Below are 25,179 nucleotides of genomic sequence, written 5' to 3' on the forward strand. Positions count from 1 at the left end.
CAGGTCGCAGTTGTAAATGAGAACTTGTTCTCAACTGGCCTACCTGGTTAAATAAAGCTGAACTAAAAAATAAAAATGATGTAGCCAATTTTGACTTTGTGTATGTGGTAACTACGGGATTTGGACAGACAGTATGAAGATTGGCTTAAACTGAAATCCCAGATCACGCATTTAGGCGATGTCATGACAACGTTGGCAAGCAAAGCTCTGCGTAGAAACACATCATCGGGACTAACGTTCGTCTTGCGCCAAACTGCGCATGTGCATGCAGTCAAAGGAACTCCTTCGATATAAAGTAGTTTTTCAGAAAAATGAAAACGTGTCAGTTTGTCACTTTCACGTGGTTGGAGTAATAGCATGTTCAGCTACTTAAGGCATTGGCTCCAATCTAGGTTGTGCCTTTAGATTTTGAGAACATTAACAACTAAGGACGAATTTTTCACTTCTCTCATTGACTTCTTATACCCCAAACCCCGACCTGGTACGTTTGTTCTTTTTCGTTAGCGTCCCCGGAAGTCTCGCGATGCTGCACCTCTGGATTAGAAACTCTGTGGTTTGGGGTGACGCATGTGTTTTCTGGTGGGTGTGTTCTTTCACGGTGTTCAGTGCGACGTTTCAGTATAGTTCTAAGATGGCGACGGTGCATCTGAGAATCGGGGACCTAGTTTGGTGAGATATGCATTTTAACTTACTTGAATCGTCTTATTCCATTCGAATTTCATTGTTTACATTGAATCCGTGTCGGATCAACTCAATTCGTGCATTTTCGTTACATTTGATCAGATAGATGTGACGAAATATCCGTTTACTAATGGTAGTTGTCGATCGAACTCAAAACAAATACGTTACTGCCTGTTTAGCTCGAGTCAGCATAGCCATTAGCTAGCTAGTAAACTACTTAGCCTTGCCGCACCCAGAGAAGTGATACCGGACGCATCTGCATGTAAATATTGCTCAATCTATATACTAACTATATCTATACCCTGGTTAGTTTAGCTATCTCTACATGTTTACTGATGACATCTGAAAAGTGTGTACTGTGATGTTTGAGAAACAACATTCTTAAATTAGCCAGTTTAGCTAGCTGACTAGATAATAATCTGGTGACTGTGCCACCCGGGACATCTTGTTCGAAGCCAATGTTTACTGCGACGGCGAATACAAGGGGTAGTGGAATTTATATTCTGAACATCTAAACGTTATCTCGATAATGCAACGTTTAATCATCAATCAAATGGCAATGTTCTTGTTTTAGGGGAAAGCTCGGGCGCTATCCTCCGTGGCCAGGCAAGGTAAGATCTGACGAATTCAAGCTAGCGAAATCTGAACACCATGGTCGTTGTGACTAAGAATTGTATTGTATGCTAAACTGACTAACAACGCGTAAGTGATATTGTGATTAACTTTCTTTGTCTTTCCAGGTCGTCAGTCCTCCAAAGGACCTGAAAAAGCCAAGAGGGAAGAAATGTCATTTTGTCAAATTCTTTGGAACTGAAGACCAGTAAGTAAACAAACAAAACTTACTACAGTAGCTATCACTTGTCACTAATATCCATATCTAGCTTGCTTCCATCACTTATCCAAGTGTGTGTGTGTGTGTGTGTGTGTGTGTGTGTGTGTGTGTGTGTGTGTGTGTGTGTGTGTGTGTGTGTGTGTGTGTGTGTGTGTGTGTGCACGCACGCACGCGCAGTGCCTGGATAAAGGTGGAGCAGCTGAAGCCATACCACCCCCACAAAGAGGAGATGATCAAGATCAATAAGGGCAAACGTTTTCAACAGGCTGTGGATGCGGTGGAAGACTTCCTGAAGAAGAAAGAGAAACAGGGGGGTAAAGAACAGGTGAGGTAGTTGTACCCCCAGACAGGCAGAAAGTAGCCGGAAAAGTCATTTCTAGACCGTTTTCTTCCGTTTCATACCTAGTGAACATGACTGTTAGTCCAAATGCCACAGGTAGAGAACAGGTGAGGAGGGTATAATGTTGTAGTCAACAGGTGATATCACCTGGATAACCCAGACACACTTTAGTCATTTAGCAGACGCTCTTACCCAGAGCAACTAGGGTTAAGTGCCTTGCTCAAGGGCACATTGACAGTTTTTTTTCACCTAGTCGGCTCTGTGATTCGCACCAGTGACCTATTAGTTACTGGCCCAACGCTCTTAACCGCTAGGCTACCTGCCGCTTTCCGTAACCTCCCTCCTCAGCGTGAAATGTCTCCACTTGCGTTGCTGAATTGCTAGCTTTTCTGTGACGCCGCTGGAAAGACCGTTTCAGGAGGGCGGTTATGTGAGTTTGCGAGGCAGATGTCCAGGGTTCTAGTCTCAGTGTAAGCGGGAGGAAGTGGTATGGGTTCTAGTCTCGGTGTAAGCTGGAGGAAGTGGTATGGGTTCTAGTCTCGGTCTAAGCTGGAGGAAGTGGTATGGGTTCTAGTCTCGGTCTAAGCTGGGGGAAGTGGTATGGGTTCTAGTCTCGGTGTAAGCTGGAGGAAGTGGTATGGGTTCTAGTCTCGGTCTAAGCTGGAGGAAGTGGTATGGGTTCTAGTCTCGGTGTAAGCTGGAGGAAGTGGTATGGGTTCTAGTCTCGGTGTAAGCTGGAGGAAGTGCTATGGGTTCTAGTCTCGGTGTAAGCTGGAGGAAGTGGTATGGGTTCTAGTCTCGGTGTAAGCTGGAGGAAGTGGTATGGGTTCTAGTCTCGGTGTAAGCTGGAGGAAGTGGAATGGGTTCTAGTCTCGGTGTAAGCTGGAGGAAGTGGTATGGGTTCTAGTCTCGGTGTAAGCTGGAGGAAGTGGTATGGGTTCTAGTCTCGGTGTAAGCTGGAGGAAGTGGTATGGGTTCTAGTCTCGGTCTAAGCGGGAGGAAGTGGTATGGGTTCTAGTCTCGGTGTAAGCGGGAGGAAGTGGTATGGGTTCTAGTCTCGGTGTAAGCGGGAGCAAGTGGTATGGCTAAGCAAGCGATGTGATGTCTGTCACATTGCCACCAGACAGATGGGATTTGTCCAACCATCAAAAAATTGACCTCAGGTCAACACTCTTAACTGTTCATCTAAATGAGTTCAACAACAGTTGGACTATGTCACTGTAATACTGAAGTGGAGAAGTAGGGATACCCACGTGCCTTGTCTATACATTCATAGGTTAGACCAGGGCTTTCCAACCCTGTTCCTGGAGAGCTACCCTCCTGTAGGTTTTCACTCTAACCCTGTTCCTGGAGTACTACCCTCCTGTAGGTTTTCACTCTAACCCTGTTCCTGGAGTACTACCCTCCTGTAGGTTTACACTCAAATCCTAATCTAGCACACCTGATTCTAATAATTAGCTGTTTGATAAACTGAACCAGGTTAGTTACAACTGGGTTTGGGGTGAAAGGGGTTAATGTATGGCTCTGTTATTCCCACAGAGCTCTGAGGGGAAATGGTTAATGTATGGCTCTGTTATTCCCACAGAGCTCTGAGGGGAAAGGGTTAATGTATGGCTCTGTTATTCCCACAGAGCTCTGAGGGGAAAGGGTTAATGTATGGCTCTGTTATTCCCACAGAGCTCTGAGGGGAAATGGTTAATGTATGGCTCTGTTATTCCCACAGAGCTCTGAGGGGAAAGGGTTAATGTATGGCTCTGTTATTCCCACAGAGCTCTGAGGGGAAAGGGTTAATGTATGGCTCTGTTATTCCCACAGAGCTCTGAGGGGAAAGGGTTAATGTATGGCTCTGTTATTCCCACAGAGCTCTGAGGGGAAAGGGTTAATGTATGGCTCTGTTATTCCCACAGAGCTCTGAGGGGAAAGGGTTAATGTATGGCTCTGTTATTCCCACAGAGCTCTGAGGGGAAATGGTTAATGTATGGCTCTGTTATTCCCACAGAGCTCTGAGGGGAAAGGGTTAATGTATGGCTCTGTTATTCCCACAGAGCTCTGAGGGGAAAGGGTTAATGTATGGCTCTGTTATTCCCACAGAGCTCTGAGGGGAAAGGGTTAATGTATGGCTCTGTTATTCCCACAGAGCTCTGAGGGGAAAGGGTTAATGTATGGCTCTGTTATTCCCACAGAGCTCTGAGGGGAAAGGGTTAATGTATGGCTCTGTTATTCCCACAGAGCTCTGAGGGGAAAGGGTTAATGTATGGCTCTGTTATTCCCACAGAGCTCTGAGGGGAAAGGGTTAATGTATGGCTCTGTTATTCCCACAGAGCTCTGAGGGGAAAGGGTTAATGTATGGCTCTGTTATTCCCACAGAGCTCTGAGGGGAAAGGGTTAATGTATGGCTCTGTTATTCCCACAGAGCTCTGAGGGGAAAGGGTTAATGTATGGCTCTGTTATTCCCACAGAGCTCTGAGGGGAAAGGAGACTCTAAAGGAAAGAAGACACCAACTAAACCTCTGAAGATCCTAGAGGAAGATGATGAAGACCTCAGTGCCCTGAAAGACCCCTCTGAGAAGGTTAGTAGTGGACTAGTGTGGTGGACACTCAGACTTACAGAAGCTGATATCATTTAAAAAGGGCCAGTTGTCCAACACCTGCTGTGGCATCAGGTTACAGCTAGGTGTTGGTCCCACTCCCTTTTCAGCATCCTCAGTCCCACTGATTGGCTTGAACTCACACAGAGACCACTGAAGATCTCACTGATATACATCCCTAGTAGATTCTACAGGGTAACTGTGAACCCACAGCCAGGTAAATAAATACATCTCACTAGATATAGACTCTCTGATCAGCCCTAGTAGGTTCTACAGGGTGACTGTGAACCCACAGCCAGGTAAATACATACATCTCACTAGATATAGGCTCTCTGATCAGCCCTAGTAGGTTCTACAGGGTAACTGTGAACCCACAGCCTCTCTCTCCCTGAAGGCTCTAGCTCACATCTCACTCCCTGGTAGATGTATAGACTGTCTAGTCTACAAAGTGACTGGCATCTCACTCCCTGGTAGATGTATAGACTATCTAGTCTACAAAGTGACTGGCATCTCACTCCCTGGTAGATGTATAGACTATCTAGTCTACAAAGTGACTGGCATCTCACTCCCTGGTAGATGTATAGACTGTCTAGTCTACAAAGTGACTGACATCTCACTCCCTGGTAGATGTATAGACTATCTAGTCTACAAAGTGACTGACATCTCACTCCCTGGTAGATGTATAGACTGTCTAGTCTACAAAGTGACTATCTAGTCAACCCCACACCCCAATAGGTGAAGTCTATCTACCGTAGTGACTGAACCCACAGGGTAATGTGTGTCTCCCTGGAAGCCCTGGGTGACGTCTCACTACACACTAGGGGACTGTTTTCCGGACACAGGTGAAGCTTAATAATAAAAAAAAAAAATCATTTTCAATGTAGATTCTCTATTGAGCTTGTTTTGTAGTCCAGCACTAGACTAAACCCTGAGTCTGGGAAAGCACCTCTACATCTATAAGTTACTGTAGTCAACCCCACTCCACATTATCATAGTGTATCTAGTCTTTAAAGTGACTCCAAGGATAATGTGTCTCTCCCTGACAGACCTGACACCCCACTGCACATTATCATAGTGTATCTAGTCTTTAAAGTGACTCCAAGGATAATGTCTCTCTCCCTGACAGACCTGACACCCCACTCCACATTATCATAGTGTATCTAGTCTTTAAAGTGACTCCAAGGGTAATGTCTCTCTCCCTGACAGACCTGACTGACACTCCACATGAGATGTATAGGACAGTTATTATAGTTTATCTAGTCTCAACAAAGTGACTGTAGTCAACGTCACACCCCTGTAGATGTATAGGTAATGTAGTCTACAGTGTGACTGAGTGAACCACCAGGGTAATGTCTCCCTGACGACCAGATCTATTGTTGCTTCCATAGATGAACTACCAGGGAGTAGAGTTTATCTGATCAACCCCACTCCCCAGTATTAGGCGTGTAGTGTCTGTCTTTAAAGTGACTTCCAGGGTAATGTGTGTCTCTCTCCCTGAAGGACCTAACTGACTCTGACCCAGAGCCGTCCAGTGTTGAGCGACTAGGGGGCCTGGGAACTACTGGACCTGTCTCAGGATTCAAATGGGAGAGCAGTGTAGGTGGAACCCTTCACACAGCCCGCCTGCCTTAACTTACCCCTTCTCTTCAGCTCCCTTTACCTCTGCACGCTCCAGAACGCAGTGGGTAGTGACTGACCACTGGACCTGGAGAGGTAGAGGATGCAGGGTTTTGTCCCAGCCCAGCACTAAGATCTGATTAGCTTGGTTATCTGAGATTTGTCTGTGCTTTATCCTAATCCTAACTCAGAGGAAATATTTTTAGTCCAGGACTAGACTTAGTCTGTGTTGGGGAACCCCGCTGTAAAGTTGTTTGACTTGACGTTTGCCAGGATTTGCTAAAGCACATACAAATGGGACCTTTCTAATCAAGTTTTAGTGCTGGGCTGGAACAAAAGCCTGTATCCTCTGGTTACTCATCCAGGACCAGGGTTGGTGACCACTGTGGTAGAGATGCTCATGGCTGAGTGGGAGTCCTCTTCATCATGATTAGTCAGAAGGAAACAATGCTGGGTGGGAGTCCTCTTCATCATGATTAGTCAAAGGAAACAATGCTGGGTGGGAGTCCTCTTCATCATGATTAGTCAAAGGAAACAATGCTGGGTGGGAGTCCTCTTCATCATGATTAGTCAAAGGAAACAATGCTGGGTGGGAGTCCTCTTCATCATGATTAGTCAAAGGAAACAATGCTGAGGGGGAGTCCTCTTCATCATGATTAGTCAAAGGAAACAATGCTGGGTGGGAGTCCTCTTCATCATGATTAGTCAAAGGAAACAATGCTGGGTGGGAGTCCTCTTCATCATGATTAGTCAAAGGAAACAATGCTGGGTGGGAGTCCTCTTCATCATGATTAGTCAGAAGGAAACAATGCTGGGTGGGAGTCCTCTTCATCATGATTAGTCAGAAGGAAACAATGCTGGGTGGGAGTCCTCTTCATCATGATTAGTCAAAGGAAACAATGCTGGGTGGGAGTCCTCTTCATCATGATTAGTCAAAGGAAACAATGCTGGGTGGGAGTCCTCTTCATCATGATTAGTCAAAGGAAACAATGCTGGGTGGGAGTCCTCTTCATCATGATTAGTCAAAGGAAACAATGTGATGAGGTGTAATCCCAGTCATTCCAACATGTCAGAAGAAAAGCTAGAGTTTCATATTGGAGATAAATACTTGCTTTTTATGATTTTAAGTTAACATATCTGCCTAAAAAAATATCAGGCATTTTAATGAAAATGGACACAAATCATATTTTGTAGCTTTTGCTATACAGCAACATTTGCGCATTCCAGAAACACAAATTCAGTATATGATTATAATAGATTCTTACACCATATTAAAGATGGGAGTCAGTGACAAAGTTAACAGCGATATCAGATGGACTTCAGCAATGACTGAGTATGAATCCTGACGCTAAACTTCTCTGATATTTTCCGCAAGTGAAACATCTTGCATCATGCTCGTCTACAAGATCTGTGGTTCATCCTGCTGCTCATGGCAGTCACATCGCTGAGTCTCAGTTTAATCTGGTCCCTGACATGTTAAAACATGTTACCAGGCATCCAACAATATCTGATCATCTGTGCAGAGTAGACCTGTGTAGAAGGTATTTCTGGAACAATACCTCTATGGATGTCCCAAATGCCAGCCTATTTCCTGTATAGTGTATTACTAAGGGCCCATAGGACTCGTGTTAAAAGAAGTGCACTATATTGCCTAGGGAATATGATGCAACCTCAATCAGGCCAGGGAGTCTCTTGAGAGAATACTACTACTAGTTTAGCAAATACTGCTGCTGCTTCTACTGCTGCTGCTGCTACTACTACTACTACTTTTACTGCTGCTACTTCTGCTGCTGCTACTACTGCTTTTACTACTGCTGCTGCTGCTACTGCTGCTGCTGCTGCTGCTTTTACTGCTGCTACTTCTGCTGCTGCTACTACTGCTTTTATTGCTACTGCTTTTACTGCTGCTACTACTGCTTTTACTACTGCTGCTACTGCTTCTGCTGCTACTACTACTACTACTGCTTTTACTGCTGCTACTTCTACTTCTACTACTGCTACTACTGCTTTTACTGCTGCTGCTACTACTACTGCTTTTACTGCTGCTGCTACTACTACTGCTTTTACTGCTGCTGCTGCTACTACTGCTTTTACTGCTGCTGCTGCTACTTCTACTGCTGCTACTACTACTACTACTACTACTGCTGCTACTTCTACTACTGCTGCTGCTACTACTACTGCTTTTACTGCTGCTGTTACTACTACTACTGCTGCTACTTCTGCTACTACTTCTACTGCTGCTACTACTACTACTACTACTACTACTGCTACTACTACTACTACTACTGCTACTACTACTACTGCTACTTCTACTACTACTGCTGCTACTTCTACTGCTGCTACTACTGCTTTTACTGCTGCTGCTACTACTACTGCTGCTACTACTACTACTACTGCTACTACTACTACTGCTGCTACTTCTGCTACTACTTCTACTGCTGCTACTTCTTCTACTACTACTGCTGCTACTTCTACTACTGCTACTACTACTACTGCTGCTACTTCTACTACTACTTCTACTGCTGCTACTTCTACTACTGCTGCTGCTACTACTACTAATACTGCTACTACTGCTTTTACTGTTTTTACTGCTACTACTACTGCTTTTACTGCTGCTACTACTACTGCTGCTGTTACTACTACTGCTACTACTACTACTGCTGCTACTACTACTACTGCTACTTCTACTACTGCTGCTGCTACTTCTACTACTGCTGCTGCTACTACTACTGCTACTACTGCTTTTACTGCTGCTGCTACTACTACTGCTACTACTGCTTTTACTGCTGCTGCCGCTACTTCTACTGCTGCTACTACTACTACTGCTACTACTACTACTACTGCTGCTACTTCTGCTACTACTTCTACTGCTGCTACTTCTGCTACTACTGCTACTTCTACTGCTACTTCTACTACTACTACTACTTCTACTACTACTGCTGCTACTTCTACTACTACTGCTACTGCTGCTACTACTGCTGCTACTTCTACTACTGCTGCTGCTACTACTACTACTACTGCTACTACTGCTTTTACTGCTACTACTACTGCTTTTACTGCTACTACTACTGCTTTTACTGCTGCTGCTGCTGCTACTTCTACTGCTGCTGCTACTACTACTACTGCTGCTACTACTGCTGCTGTTACTACTACTACTACTACTGCTACTTCTGCTACTACTTCTACTGCTGCTACTACTTCTACTGCTACTTCTACTACTACTGCTGCTACTTCTACTACTACTGCTGCTACTTCTACTACTGCTGCTGCTACTACTACTGCTACTACTGCTTTTACTGCTGCTACTACTACTGCTACTACTGCTCTTACTGCTGCTGCTGCTACTTCTACTGCTGCTACTTCTGCTACTACTTCTACTGCTACTTCTACTACTACTTCTACTACTACTGCTGCTACTACTACTACTACTGCTGCTACTACTACTACTGCTACTTCTACTGCTACTGCTGCTACTACTACTTTACTACTGCTTCTACTGCTACTGCTACTACTACTGCTGCTATTACTACTACTACTGCTACTACTACTACTGCTGCTACTTCTGCTACTGCTGCTGCTACTACTACTGCTTTTACTGCTGCTGCTGCTACTTCTACTGCTGCTGCTACTACTACTACTGCTGCTGCTACTACTGCTGCTGTTACTACTACTACTACTACTACTGCTGCTACTTCTACTTCTACTGCTGCTACTACTTCTACTGCTGCTACTACTGCTGCTGCTGCTACTGCTGCTGCTGCTGCTGCTGCTGCTGCTACTACTACTACTTCTACTACTGCTGCTACTTCTACTGCTGCTGCTGCTATTACTACTACTACTGCTGCTGCTACTGCTGCTGCTGCTACTTCTACTACTGCTGCTGCTACCTCTACTGCTGCTGCTACTTCTTCTACTTCTTCTACTGCTGCTGCTGCTATTACTACTACTACTGCTACTACTACTACTGCTGCTGCTACTACTGCTGCTACTTCTACTACTACTACTGCTGCTGCTGCTGCTACTGCTGCTACTACTACTACTGCTGCTACTACTGCTGCTTCTGCTACTACTACTACTGCTGCTGCTACTACTTCTACTAATGCTGCTACTACTACTACTGCTGCTACTTCTACTGCTACTACTACCGCTGCTACTACTACTTCTACTGCTGTTACTACTGCTGCTGCTGCTACATGGAGCAAAAATATAAAGGCAACATGTAAAGTGTTGGTTTCATGAGCTGAAATAAAAGATCCCAGAAATGTTCCATACGCACAAAAGGCTTATTTCTCAGCGCTCGGCAGTCCCCTTCTGTGAGCTTGTGTGGCCTACCAGTTCGTGGCTGAGCCTTTGTTGCTCCTAGATGTTTCCACTTCACAATAACAGCATTTACAGTTGACCAGGGCAGGAATTTGACAAACTGGCTTGTTGGAAAGGTAGCATCCTATGATGGTGCCACGTTGAAAGTCACTGAGCTCTTCAGTAAGGCCATTCTACTGCCAATGTTTTCCTATGGAGATTGCATGGCTGTGTGCTTGATTTTATACACCTGTCAGCAACGGGTGTGACTGAAATAGCCGACTCCACTCATTTGAAGGGGTGTCCACATACTTTTGTGTGTATGTATCAAGAAGCTGATTACACAGCATGATCATTACACAGGTGCACCTTGTGCTGGGAACGATAAAAGGCCACTCTAGAATGTGCAGTTTCGTCACACAACACAATGCCACAAATGTCTCCAATTTTGAGGGAGCGTGCAATTGGCATGCTGACTACAGGAATGTCCACCAGAGCGGTTGCCAGATAATTGAATGTTCATTTCTCTACCATAGAGAATTTGGCAGTACGTCCAACTCGCCTCACAACTGCAGACCACGTGTGTGGCCGTGTGGTTTGCTGATGTCAGCGTTGTGCATTGTGCCCCATGGTGGGATGGGCAGGCATAAGCTATGGACAACAGACACCATTTTATCGATGGCAATTTGAATGCACAGGCATACCGTGACGTTGTCCTGCCATTCATCCGCTGCCATCACCTCATGTTTCAGCATGATAATGCACGGCCCCATTCATCCACCACCATCACCTCATGTTTCAGCATGATAATGCACGGCCCCATTCATCCACCACCATCACCTCATGTTTCAGGAAAATGTTGGTCACACCAGATACTGAATGGTTTTCTGATCCATGCCCCTACTTTTTTTAAAAGGTGTCTGTGACCAGCAGCTGTATATCTGTATTCCCAGTCATGTGGAATTCATTTATTTAAATTGACTGATTTCCTTAACACTGTAACTCAGTAAATTCTTTGAAATTGTTGCATGTTGTCAGAGAGTAGTGGGAGGGTAGAGAATACTGGTAGTGGTGGGAGGGTAGAGAATACTGGTAGTGGTGGGAGGGTAGAGAATACTGGTAGTGGTGGGAGGGTAGAGAATACTGGTAGTGGTGGGAGGGTAGAGAATACTGGTAGTGGTGGGAGGGTAGAGAATACTGGTAGTGGTGGGAGGGTAGAGAATACTGGTAGTGGTGGGAGGGTAGAGAATACTGGTAGTGGTGGGAGGGTAGAGAATACTGGTAGTGGTGGGAGGGTAGAGAATACTGGTAGTGGTGGGAGGGTAGAGAATACTGGTAGTGGTGGGAGGGTAGAGAATACTGGTAGTGGTGGGAGGGTAGAGAATACTGGTAGTGGTGGGAGGGTAGAGAATACTGGTAGTGGTGGGAGGGTAGAGAATACTGGTAGTGGTGGGAGGGTAGAGAATACTGGTAGTGGTGGGAGGGTAGAGAATACTGGTAGTGGTGGGAGGGTAGAGAATACTGGTAGTGGTGGGAGGGTAGAGAATACTGGTAGTGGTGGGAGGGTAGAGAATACTGGTAGTGGTGGGAGGGTAGAGAATACTGGTAGTGGTGGGAGGGTAGAGAATACTGGTAGTGGTGGGAGGGTAGAGAATACTGGTAGTGGTGGGAGGGTAGAGAATACTGGTAGTGGTGGGAGGGTAGAGAATACTGGTAGTGGTGGGAGGGTAGAGAATACTGGTAGTGGTGGGAGGGTAGAGAATACTGGTAGTGGTGGGAGGGTAGAGAATACTGGTAGTGGTGGGAGGGTAGAGAATACTGGTAGTGGTGGGAGGGTAGAGAATACTGGTAGTGGTGGGAGGGTAGAGAATACTGGTAGTGGTGGGAGGGTAGAGAATACTGGTAGTGGTGGGAGGGTAGAGAATACTGGTAGTGGTGGGAGGGTAGAGAATACTGGTAGTGGTGGGAGGGTAGAGAATACTGGTAGTGGTGGGAGGGTAGAGAATACTGGTAGTGGTGGGAGGGTAGAGAATACTGGTAGTGGTGGGAGGGTAGAGAATACTGGTAGTGGTGGGAGGGTAGAGAATACTGGTAGTGGTGGGAGGGTAGAGAATACTGGTAGTGGTGGGAGGGTAGAGAATACTGGTAGTGGTGGGAGGGTAGAGAATACTGGTAGTGGTGGGAGGGTAGAGAATACTGGTAGTGGTGGGAGGGTAGAGAATACTGGTAGTGGTGGGAGGGTAGAGAATACTGGTAGTGGTGGGAGGGTAGAGAATACTGGTAGTGGTGGGAGGGTAGAGAATACTGGTAGTGGTGGGAGGGTAGAGAATACTGGTAGTGGTGGGAGGGTAGAGAATACTGGTAGTGGTGGGAGGGTAGAGAATACTGGTAGTGGTGGGAGGGTAGAGAATACTGGTAGTGGTGGGAGGGTAGAGAATACTGGTAGTGGTGGGAGGGTAGAGAATACTGGTAGTGGTGGGAGGGTAGAGAATACTGGTAGTGGTGGGAGGGTAGAGAATACTGGTAGTGGTGGGAGGGTAGAGAATACTGGTAGTGGTGGGAGGGTAGAGAATACTGGTAGTGGTGGGAGGGTAGAGAATACTGGTAGTGGTGGGAGGGTAGAGAATACTGGTAGTGGTGGGAGGGTAGAGAATACTGGTAGTGGTGGGAGGGTAGAGAATACTGGTAGTGGTGGGAGGGTAGAGAATACTGGTAGTGGTGGGAGGGTAGAGAATACTGGTAGTGGTGGGAGGGTAGAGAATACTGGTAGTGGTGGGAGGGTAGAGAATACTGGTAGTGGTGGGAGGGTAGAGAATACTGGTAGTGGTGGGAGGGTAGAGAATACTGGTAGTGGTGGGAGGGTAGAGAATACTGGTAGTGGTGGGAGGGTAGAGAATACTGGTAGTGGTGGGAGGGTAGAGAATACTGGTAGTGGTGGGAGGGTAGAGAATACTGGTAGTGGTGGGAGGGTAGAGAATACTGGTAGTGGTGGGAGGGTAGAGAATACTGGTAGTGGTGGGAGGGTAGAGAATACTGGTAGTGGTGGGAGGGTAGAGAATACTGGTAGTGGTGGGAGGGTAGAGAATACTGGTAGTGGTGGGAGGGTAGAGAATACTGGTAGTGGTGGGAGGGTAGAGAATACTGGTAGTGGTGGGAGGGTAGAGAATACTGGTAGTGGTGGGAGGGTAGAGAATACTGGTAGTGGTGGGAGGGTAGAGAATACTGGTAGTGGTGGGAGGGTAGAGAATACTGGTAGTGGTGGGAGGGTAGAGAATACTGGTAGTGGTGGGAGGGTAGAGAATACTGGTAGTGGTGGGAGGGTAGAGAATACTGGTAGTGGTGGGAGGGTAGAGAATACTGGTAGTGGTGGGAGGGTAGAGAATACTGGTAGTGGTGGGAGGGTAGAGAATACTGGTAGTGGTGGGAGGGTAGAGAATACTGGTAGTGGTGGGAGGGTAGAGAATACTGGTAGTGGTGGGAGGGTAGAGAATACTGGTAGTGGTGGGAGGGTAGAGAATACTGGTAGTGGTGGGAGGGTAGAGAATACTGGTAGTGGTGGGAGGGTAGAGAATACTGGTAGTGGTGGGAGGGTAGAGAATACTGGTAGTGGTGGGAGGGTAGAGAATACTGGTAGTGGTGGGAGGGTAGAGAATACTGGTAGTGGTGGGAGGGTAGAGAATACTGGTAGTGGTGGGAGGGTAGAGAATACTGGTAGTGGTGGGAGGGTAGAGAATACTGGTAGTGGTGGGAGGGTAGAGAATACTGGTAGTGGTGGGAGGGTAGAGAATACTGGTAGTGGTGGGAGGGTAGAGAATACTGGTAGTGGTGGGAGGGTAGAGAATACTGGTAGTGGTGGGAGGGTAGAGAATACTGGTAGTGGTGGGAGGGTAGAGAATACTGGTAGTGGTGGGAGGGTAGAGAATACTGGTAGTGGTGGGAGGGTAGAGAATACTGGTAGTGGTGGGAGGGTAGAGAATACTGGTAGTGGTGGGAGGGTAGAGAATACTGGTAGTGGTGGGAGGGTAGAGAATACTGGTAGTGGTGGGAGGGTAGAGAATACTGGTAGTGGTGGGAGGGTAGAGAATACTGGTAGTGGTGGGAGGGTAGAGAATACTGGTAGTGGTGGGAGGGTAGAGAATACTGGTAGTGGTGGGAGGGTAGAGAATACTGGTAGTGGTGGGAGGGTAGAGAATACTGGTAGTGGTGGGAGGGTAGAGAATACTGGTAGTGGTGGGAGGGTAGAGAATACTGGTAGTGGTGGGAGGGTAGAGAATACTGGTAGTGGTGGGAGGGTAGAGAATACTGGTCGTGGTGGGAGGGTAGAGAATACTGGTCGTGGTGGGAGGGTAGAGAATACTGGTCGTGGTGGGAGGGTAGAGAATACTGGTAGTGGTGGGAGGGTAGAGAATACTGGTAGTGGTGGGAGGGTAGAGAATACTGGTAGTGGTGGGAGGGTAGAGAATACTGGTAGTGGTGGGAGGGTAGAGAATACTGGTCGTGGTACTACCAGTTTAGAGAATACTGAATTCTCTTCCATTGTAGCCAGTACAGGATGATTCCCATTTCAACAGTTGAACTCTCTTCCATTGTAGCCAGTACAGGATGATCCCCATTTCCACCACTTTCTGCTCAGCCAGACTGAGAAGGTAAGAGGGAAAGTTTGCTGAACGTTTGTTCAACATTTTTGCTTGGTTTGGGGGGGGGGGGCCTGGTTGGTTTTGCAGCTGTTGCACTGTGACTGCACACTGTTGGGGTTTAAGGGCTCAGGGGGTGAGGTTCCCCCTAGCTACAGATCTAGAAGCAGCTTCCCCTCCCCCATTCTAAACTGACCCAAGATCAGCGTCTATGGGCAACTTCACCCTACTCTGTTAGGTGGGAGAATAACATAGCAGTGTGTATGAGCTTCATAGGAATAAAGTCTGTGTTCCAATTGTCTATCCTTCTCTTGAAGACTCTTACTCTCCCCATCATGGATTTCAGAATGGTGGAAACATGACTTCGTCCAGCCGATGCTTTTTAAATCCACGATGGGGAGGGTGCAAGTGCACACTTCAGGAGAAGGGTATAGAATCAGGAAGCAGAGAGTTTGGAGACCTTTTTTTGCTTGTAACTGTTTTCTCCATTGATCATTAATTAACCCTTTCTTCCCCTACCTTTTTCTGTGTGGTGTAGTTCAGTGTGATGCTTTATTAGGTAGTTAATTCAATGTAAATGTTTATCTGCACTCTACTGTGGCGATTTCCTTTTACATTTCACTGGTACTTCTATGGGGCACAGTTTTTAATGAAAGATCAATTAGATGGTTTATTTCATCTGGAAGCATGTGAAATCTATTGTTTGTAGAGCTCCCTTCCCCTCCCACCTCCCTTCCCTCCCTTCTCCCTTCCCCTCCCACCTCCCTTCCCTCCCTTCTCCCTTCCCCTCCCACCTCCCCTTCCCCCCCTCCCCTTCTCCCTTCCCCTCCCCTCCCACCTCCCTTCCCCCCTCCCTTCTCCCTTCCCCTCCCACCTCCCTTCCCTCCCTCCCTCCCTCCCCCCCCTTCCCCCCTCCCTTCTCCCTTCCCCTCCCCCCTCCCTTCCCCCCCTCCCTTTCCTCCCTTCCCCCCTCCCCACCTCCCTCCCCTCCCTCCCTTCTCCCTTCCCCTCCCACCTCCCTTCCCCCCTCCCTTCTCCCTTCCCCTCCCACCTCCCTTCCCTCCCTTCTCCCTTCCCCTCCCACCTCCCTTCCCCCCTCCCTTCTCCCTTCCCCTCCCACCTCCCTCCCCTTCTCCCTTCCCCTCCCACCTCCCTTTCTCCCTTCCCCTCCCACCTCCCTTCCCCCCTCCCTTCTCCCTTCCCCTCCCACCTCCCCCCCCCTCCCTTCTCCCTTCCCCCTCCCTTCTCCCTATCCTGCTGCTTTTGCATGAATTTCCCTCTGAATCCTTCCTGCATCCCAGATGGCATCCTATTCCCTGTATAGTGCACTACTTTTTACCAAAAGTCCAAAACCCTATTCCCTATATAGTTCACTACTTTTTCAGGCAACACTATGCACTCTGAATCTCCCCCTCCTCAGGCAACACTATGCACTCTGAGTTCCATAATTCCTTGCCTTGGACACATGGCAAGCCACAGCCCTGAAGGTGTAACTGTTAAACTGTAGCACCACGTGGTCAGTCTGATAACTCCAGCAGTACAGTTGTAACTGGTATTACCTGCATGTTACAGACAGTTATCTAATTGTACAGCACAAACCGCCAAAGTCCAGTCCAGGGTGTCAAACATACGGAACAAACTGAATATACTTTCCAATGAATAAAACCAAATAGAAACGTGATAATGGACCTACATTAATACAGTTTATTGACTGTGTCCTTGTTGCTAATAATCATTTTAAATAAAAGCTAGACTGTCAGGAAGCATCAAATTCCCCAAAAAACGATGGATAGAGGATTATTTTGGCACATTTTGACAGAGGATAATTAATACATTTTCATTGTGGCCCTCCGGAACTCGTGGAAGATTGAATGCGGCCCCTTGGCAAAGTGAGTTTGACACCGCTGCTCTAGTCACACACACACTATGTATATTGTCTGAGGGAGATTCAGAGTGAATATACACAAACTCCATAACACAGCTTCAGTGGAAAGTTAGTGACTCTGTATGTGGATCAAACAATTTAAAAATATATATTTTTAATATAAATCCCCCTCTCGTTTTCTACTTCCTCCTAGAATTGGATGAATCAACTCGACACTGAATTTGTGCAATCACACAGTCCTCGTCAGTGTTACCAAAGCAAGTCTAGCAGCATGCTACAAACCCTAGCTAGCATTAGCTTAGCCGTGTCTCTGTTCAGTGAGTGAATCCCAAATGGCTACTTTTGGCCAAAGCCCTATCTGGGCCCTGGTCACCAGTAGTGCACTATAAAGGGAATACAGTGCTGTTTTGGGATGCATCCAGTGTGATGGTTTTTGGAGGATGTTAGCAGCACTGTCTGTGTAAACTAATGTCCTTTAACCTTTTCTCTCCCTCCTCAGCCTGCCTCGTCCATGGAGCCTATCAGTAAACGCCTGAAGATCGTTGAGGAGGTGAGCAAGCAGTCTGTCTCAAACGGCTCCCTGTAACTAGGGCCCTGTGTTTGGCACGACTTTTCCACCTCACATTCTGACCGAATTGAGGCACTGCTTTAACCTCTGGTCATTCTGGTCAAAAGTAGTTCACTATATAGGGAATAGCGTGCCATTTGTGATAGTCTTAATGCTTGACCTCTTCACTCACTCACCCTCAGTACCTTTCTCTATTTGCTGTCTGAGTCTACTTTGGCTCGCCTTATGAAGCAGTGACTTGAAACCAATAAGCGGCCGCTGGAGGCGTATGTTATGTAGGGGGACAGCTGGAGGCGTATGTTATGTAGGGGGACAGCTGGAGGCGTATGTTATGTAGGGGGACAGCTGGAGGCGTATGTTATGTAGGGGGACAGCTGGAGGCGTATGTTATGCAGGGGGACAGCTGGAGGCGTATGTTATGCAGGGGGACAGCTGGAGGCGTATGTTATGCAGGGGGACAGCTGGAGGCGTATGTTATGCAGGGGGACAGCTGGAGGCGTATGTTATGCAGGGGGACAGCTGGAGGCGTATGTTATGCAGGGGGACAGCTGGAGGCGTATGTTATGCAGGGGGACAGCTGGAGGCGTATGTTATGCAGGGGGACAGCTGGAGGCGTATGTTATGCAGGGGGACAGCTGGAGGCGTATGTTATGCAGGGGGACAGCTGGAGGCGTATGTTATGCAGGGGGACAGCTGGAGGCGTATGTTATGCAGGGGGACAGCTGGAGGCGTATGTTATGCAGGGGGACAGCTGGAGGCGTATGTTATGCAGGGGGACAGCTGGAGGCGTATGTTATGCAGGGGGACAGCTGGAGGCGTATGTTATGCAGGGGGACAGCTGGAGGCGTATGTTATGCAGGGGGACAGCTGGAGGCGTATGTTATGCAGGGGGACAGCTGGAGGCGTATGTTATGCAGGGGGACAGCTGGAGGCGTATGTTATGCAGGGGGACAGCTGGAGGCGTATGTTATGCAGGGGGACAGCTGGAGGCGCATGTTATTGGTTTCAGTCTTAACTCTGAGGAAGACTCTATTTGTACCACAGAGCCCCAAGGTGCTTCCTACATGACACACATTACTGAATGGCATTTATTTTCATACTAACAGCAAGTACTCGATCAAATATTCCAAAAACAAATAAGCCCCAGTAGATACAGTATGTTTGTACTCCTCTGTGGTCGGGAACTCTCGATGCACGTGTTAAAATGATGATGGTGTTTTGTTTTTTGGTCTGTACAGGACACAAGGTCACCGTCTATCCAAGCTGCAGACAGCACCGCCATCAACGGCAGTATTACTCCCACAGACAAACGGTAGGAGATACTGTAATTATATATTTATTATATATATATATATATATATATATTATTACAGTATGCATGTAACTGTATTATCACCATGTCTCTCCTATAGTTCATCAGTAGTACAGGCTGTTCACTCTACGTGTAATAACAGGTCATGGAATAAAATAAGCTCTCCTGCAAGTGATGTTTCTCACGATGGTCTTCCAAGCCGTTGTGGCTTTGATGAAACTGCCTGTAGGCAACTCTGATGCAGTGTAACTTGATGATGGAGCGACGTGTTGGTCACTGGCTGCACCTATATAGTAGACCAGGGTCTGTATTTACACACTGCTGATAAGGGCTCAGATTTCCCTTTTACATTACATGGACAGGGGGACCTGATCCTAGACCAGCTCTATGACTGAATACTGGTCCTTTTACATTACATGGACAGGGGGACCTGATCCTAGACCAGCTCTATGACTGAATACTGGTCCTTTTAGATTACATGGACAGGGGGGACCTGATCCTAGACCAGCTCTATGACTGAATACTGGTCCTTTTAGATTACATAGACAGGGGGGACCTGATCCTAGACCAGCACTCCTACTCTATGACTCTGAATACTGGCCCCAGTTTCTTTTTGTCCATCAGGAAAAGGAATAAAAATGTAAACTTGTATCTTTCCTTTACAGGATAGGGTTCCTAGGGCTGGGGCTTATGGGTAGCGGAATAGTGTCCAACCTGTTAAAGATGGGTCACGTCGTCACAGTGTGGAATCGCACAGTAGAAAAGGTACCGCAAGACAACCAACATGTGAGAAAATATGATACAGAATTTACTCCTGTGATTCCATCATAACTATTATTATTAAAACCACAGTTATTTGGTACAGTATTTTATTCTATGCAATAAATCATTTATTTATAATGTAATGTAGCTACGTTTGGGTTTGGTGCTGATTTTGACCTACGTCCTGTTGTGACATCGCTTCCTGTGAGCTCACTTCCTGTCTTTTTCCTGTTGTCTTCCCGCTGCAGTGTGACCTGTTCATCCAGGAGGGGGCCAGGTTAGGGCGGACGCCAGCAGAGGTGGTCTCCCTGTGTGACATCACCTTCTCCTGCGTCTCAGACCCCAAGGCTGCCAGGGATGTAAGTACTAAGGAAACGGGGACACATCTCAACAGACGATGTTTGTATGTGTGTAGTCAGGCCAGATTTACAGGCAGATGAAAAAGAGTGAAATGTTAGCACAAACAGACTGGCTGCCATGTTGCTGCAGTTAGTAAGCTTGGTGTGATAAGTATTGTAATGCCTTTTTAGTTCTGACTGCAGTGACTCATTTATCTCACTACATATGACTCTTAGTACCCCTCCCTCTCTTTCTGTCGTTCTCTCTCTCTGCCAGTTGGTGCTGGGTCCCAGTGGAGTGCTCCAGGGCATCAGGCCAGGGAAATGTTACGTAGAGATGTCTACCGTGGACCCAGAGACCATCACAGAGCTCTCACAGGTATCACACACACACACACACACACACACACACACAGCTTGTGATTCCAGGTGTATGCTTCTCCCACTGTCGCTAGGTCATCACTCTCCCATTGGGTACTGTCGTTACATCAATCATCTTATCCTATGCTCTCTCATTGGCTCCTCTACTGCCACACCACTGTCTGATTGGCTCCTGTCTCTGTCTGTCATTAGGTGATATCGTCGCGGGGCGGGCGCTTCCTGGAGGCTCCTGTGGCTGGGAGCCAGCAGGTATCTAACGAAGGCATGCTGGTCATCCTAGCGGCCGGAGACAGGACGGTCTACGAAGACTGCAGCTCCTGTTTCCAGGCCATGGGCAAGACCTCATTCTTCCTAGGTAGATGGTCTGAGTTTTACCAGTGTCTTATCCCAGGACTATCCAATTTCCTGTGTGTTATCAGGTGAAGCAGGCTAACGCGTGTGTGTGTGTGTGTGTGTGTGTGTGTGTGTGTGTGTGTGTGTGTGTGTGTGTGTGTTATCAGGTGAGGTGGGTAACGCAGCGAGGATGATGCTGATCCTCAACATGGTACAGGGAAGCTTCATGGCAACCATCGCCGAGGGGCTGACCCTAGCCCAGGCCACAGGCCAATCACAGCATACCTTCCTGGACATCCTGTCTCAGGGTCAGATGGCCAGCACCTTCGTGGACCAAAAATGCCAGAGTGAGTCAGAAACGGAAGCACTGCTGAGTCAGAAACGGAAGCACTGCTGAGTCAGAAACAGAAGCACTGCTGAGTCAGAAACAGAAGCACTGCTGAGTCAGAAACAGAAGCACTGCTGAGTCAGAAACAGAAGCACTGCTGAGTCAGAAACAGAAGCACTGCTGAGTCAGAAACAGAAGCACTGCTGAGTCAGAAACAGAAGCACTGCTGAGTCAGAAACAGAAGCACTGCTGAGTCAGTCAGCAGAAAATACTGTCTTCCAAATGGCACCCTATTCCCTATATAGTGCACTGCTTTTGACCAGGGCCCTATTCCCTATATAGTGCACTGCTTTAGACCAGGGCCCTATTCCCTATATAGTGCACTGCTTTAGACCAGGGCCCTATTCCCTATATAGTGCACTGCTTTAGACCAGGGCCCTATTCCCTATATAGTGCACTGCTTTAGACCAGGGCCCTATTCCCTATATAGTGCACTGCTTTAGACCAGGGGCAAATTGAAAACTCGGAGCATAGTGAATTCAACACTTGCACAAGCAACGTGCTAGAGGCATCACTACAGACCCTGGTTCAATCCTGGACTGTATCACAACCGGCCGTGATCAAGTAGTCCCATAGGGTGGTGCACAATTTGGCCCAGCGTTGTCCGGGTTAGGGGAGGGTTTGGTCAGGGTAGGCCGTCATTGAAAATAAGAATTTGTTCTTAACTGACTTGCCTAGTTAAATAAAGGTGAAATACATTTTTTAAAACGTGTCCTGTTTGGGGCCAGTGTTATCCTTGAAAGCATGACTGGTTTAGTAAAAGATGTCCCAGTATTGATGGTTACAGAAGTTCCCCTGATTGTTACATGTTCATGTTGTAATACCTTCCTCGTCTATGATTTTAACTATTCAAAATGGTACTTTTGTTTCATTACATCTCTCCACTGGTAATGAGGTCTTTCCCCCCGATCTTTCCAGATATCCTACAGGGAAACTTCAAACCAGACTACTATTTGAAACACATTCAGAAGGATTTGAGGCTAGCCATCTCCATGGGCGACACAGCCAATCACCCGACCCCTATGGCTGCAGCAGCCAATGAGGTAAGACGTTGTTGGATTGACACACACAAAATGGCCGCCAATGACATTGGGGGTAGATCTTAGCCATTTCAAATGGAATAAATGTCCACATACCCATAGACATTTTACCCATATTGTTAGCCCCGCACCTACAGTATATACAATGGGATATAAGTATTCTACATAAGGCCCTGTGGCTCAGTTGGTAGAGCATGGTGTGTGCAACGCCAGCATGGTGTGTGCAACGCCAGCATGGTGTGTGCAACGCCAGCATGGTGTGTGCAACGCCAGCATGGTGTGTGCAACGCCAGCATGGTGTGTGCAACGCCAGCATGGTGGGCCAGTACAAAAAATAAATTAAAAAAATTAAATGTATGCATTCACTACTGTAAGCCGCTCTGGATAAGAGCGTCTGCTAAATGACTAAAATGTAAATGTGTACATATGTCAACATTACTAACTGATATATAATAACCTGTCGCGGTGGGAACACGGGTTCCTATCCTGTCGCTGTGGGAACACGGGTTCCTATCCTGTCGCTGTGGGAACACGGGTTCCTATCCTGTCGCTGTGGGAACACGGGTTCCTATCCTGTCGCTGTGGGAACACGGGTTCCTATCCTGTCGCTGTGGGAACACGGGTTCCTATCCTGTCGCGGTGGGAACACGGGTTCCTATCCTGTCGCGGTGGGAACACGGGTTCCTATCCTGTCGCGGTGGGAACACGGGTTCCTAACCTGTCGCGGTGGGAACATACAGACGCTGATTGAAACCTCATAGTTACCAGAGAAGAATCAGACATGCTACAAGAGCATCTCATGTTTTCTAACCCAGTGAGATTGTTTCTTTTGGAACACCTCTCCTTTTCTTTGGACCAAATTCTGTTTCCGTGAACAATAAAGTTGTATGTTTAGTCTCACTTTATGACAACGTTACTTTTTGATACATACTAACCATGTCTTTCTGTCTGTGTCATCTGTAGGTCTACAAGAGGGCTAAAGCACTGGACCAGTCAGACAACGACATGTCGGCTGTCTACAGAGCCTACATTCACTAAACCTCCTGAAGAGCCTCTCCCCGACCTGTCCTCTTCCCCCCCCGACCTGTCCTCTCCCCCCCCGACCTGTCCTCTCCCCCCCCGACCTGTCCTCTTCCCCCCCCCCGACCTGTCCTCTTTCCCCCCCCCCCGACCTGTCCTCTTTCCCCCCCCCCCCCGACCTGTCCTCGTTCCCCCCCCCCCGACCTGTCCTCGTTCCCCCCCCCCCCCGACCTGTCCTCGTTCCCCCCCCCCCCCGACCTGTCCTCTTTCCCCCCCCCCCGACCTGTCCTCTTTCCCCCCCCCCGACCTGTCCTCTTTCCCCCCCCCGACCTGTCCTCTTTCCCCCCCCCGACCTGTCCTCTTTCCCCCCCCGACCTGTCCTCTTTCCCCCCCCCGACCTGTCCTCTTTCCCCCCCCCCGACCTGTCCTCGTTCCCCCCCCCCGACCTGTCCTCGTTCCCCCCCCCGACCTGTCCTCGTTCCCCCCCCCCGACCTGTCCTCGTTCCCCCCCCCGACCTGTCCTCGTTCCCCCCCCCCCCGACCTGTCCTCGTTCCCCCCCCCCCGACCTGTCCTCGTTCCCCCCCCCCCCGACCTGTCCTCGTTCCCCCCCCCCCGACCTGTCCTCGTTCCCCCCCCCCCCCCCGACCTGTCCTCGTTCCCCCCCCCCCCCCCGACCTGTCCTCGTTCCCCCCCCCCCCCCCGACCTGTCCTCGTTCCCCCCCCCCCCGACCTGTCCTCGTTCCCCCCCCCCCCGACCTGTCCTCGTTCCCCCCCCCCCCCGACCTGTCCTCGTTCCCCCCCCCCCCGACCTGTCCTCGTTCCCCCCCCCCCCCCGACCTGTCCTCGTTCCCCCCCCCTCCCGACCTGTCCTCGTTCCCCCCCCCCCCCCGACCTCCTCTCCTCTGGACCACAATCATCTTTTATACATTTTTATTCCCATTTTATTAATTATTTTTGCCTGGCACCAGAGATATTGGTGTACTTCCCAAATGGCATCCTATTTCCTATATAGTACAATACTTTTGACCAGGGTCCATGATTTCCTGGTGAGTGAAGCTGAATACCCATCTCTGCAGAATCCGGGCCCATAGGGCTCTGGTCAGAAGTAGTGCACTACATGGGGAATAGTATGTCATCTGGGAGGCAGCTATTCCTTCCCGCTAACGTGATGGGAACCTCTAACTAGTCCACCTGGAACATTGCACTGACTGAGGTTTCTAATAATGCTAGTAGAATGGTCCACAGAAGGTAGCTTTTTCCCCCCACATCTTTGCGTTTTGTTGTCGATAGTGTTGGTCAAGTTTCTGATGGTAAAGTACTGCAGGGTGTTCAGAACAGATTTTGGGATACGGCCCCATTGCTGACGCAAGGTAAGATGTTCAGTAGTGATTTGGAACGCGACACATTGCCTGTTGCTGTCGGGTGGGTTTTGAAGCTGCACGGGCCATGGATTAATTTATCACTTTTTCTTTCTTTGCATTTTATTTAATTCTATGTGTGAAAATGTCATCTTTAATTAGAATGTCCAGAATTTCATATAAACGTATAAAGCTGTTGATATTATCTTTTAAAAAGAGGGCAAAGGCTTGAGAAGCACCAAGAGGAATAATGCCACTGCATTGCCTTAATATTGGAACCATTTGAAATCTTCTGACATGTATTTATTTATTTTTAGACGCTCTAGATCTCTCTATTCTACTTCTCTTTTGGTGCAGTTTGGCCTTGAGTTGTTTCCGTAGTTGTCTGAATCTGAACAGTGTTTTGTTTGTTGTGTTAGCCTGTTAGAGAACCTGCCCCCTTAAGGTTATATTAATAAGGTTATATTAATAAGGTTATTCTGATGCCTTGTAATACAGTAATGACTTAATCCTTCTTCTAACTGGGATTCATCCCAAATGGCACCCTACTCCCTTTTATAGTGAACTACTTTAGACCAGAACTGTGGTCAAAAGTATTGCGCTAGATAGGGAATAGGGTTCCATTTGGACAGATCCCAGGACATTAAGGTGATCATGTTTAAAACCCATGCAGTGGTCTAACATTATTAAAAACAGGCACGTTGATCACTTTTTATTGTACATGTATGTTTTGGAGCCACGTTGCTTAGCGACCTGTTTGTATTTTAACATGACTATAGATCTCTTGGCTTGATGACTTGGG

At 47.8% G+C, this 25,179-nt stretch overlaps 1 protein-coding gene and 1 non-coding gene across 8 annotated transcripts; both read left to right on the forward strand.

Annotated features, from left to right (window-relative positions):
- The first annotated feature begins 563 nt into the window (after nt 1-563).
- LOC106606187 (cytokine-like nuclear factor N-PAC) lies at nt 564-23,135 on the forward strand. 7 transcript variants are annotated; one of them, XM_082976254.1, is made up of 16 exons: nt 564-669; nt 1,256-1,292; nt 1,422-1,501; nt 1,691-1,838; nt 4,313-4,423; nt 5,942-6,037; nt 14,950-15,003; nt 17,376-17,426; nt 18,683-18,756; nt 19,422-19,542; nt 19,767-19,877; nt 20,134-20,235; nt 20,430-20,592; nt 20,738-20,917; nt 21,877-22,001; nt 22,962-23,135. In XM_082976254.1, exons 1-16 carry the CDS (start codon nt 632-634, stop codon nt 23,034-23,036), a joined length of 1,566 nt encoding a protein of 521 aa, XP_082832380.1. In that variant the 5' UTR covers nt 564-631; the 3' UTR covers nt 23,037-23,135. The 7 variants fall into 7 exon arrangements, with proteins under 7 accessions (XP_082832380.1, XP_082832381.1, XP_082832382.1 ...); XM_082976255.1 differs by having other exon boundaries at nt 19,422-19,521; nt 22,962-23,134; XM_082976256.1 differs by lacking the exon at nt 14,950-15,003 and having other exon boundaries at nt 22,962-23,134.
- On the forward strand, nt 18,923-19,004 carry LOC123743610 (small nucleolar RNA SNORD35). Its single transcript, XR_006770466.1, has one exon. It is a non-coding gene; the product is annotated as a small nucleolar RNA SNORD35 (small nucleolar RNA).
- Nucleotides 23,136-25,179: the final 2,044 nt, after the last annotated feature.

The sequence above is a fragment of the Salmo salar genome, chromosome 06 (genome assembly GCF_965601325.2).
Source record: "Salmo salar chromosome 06, fSalSal1, whole genome shotgun sequence".
Lineage (NCBI taxonomy): Eukaryota > Metazoa > Chordata > Actinopteri > Salmoniformes > Salmonidae > Salmo > Salmo salar.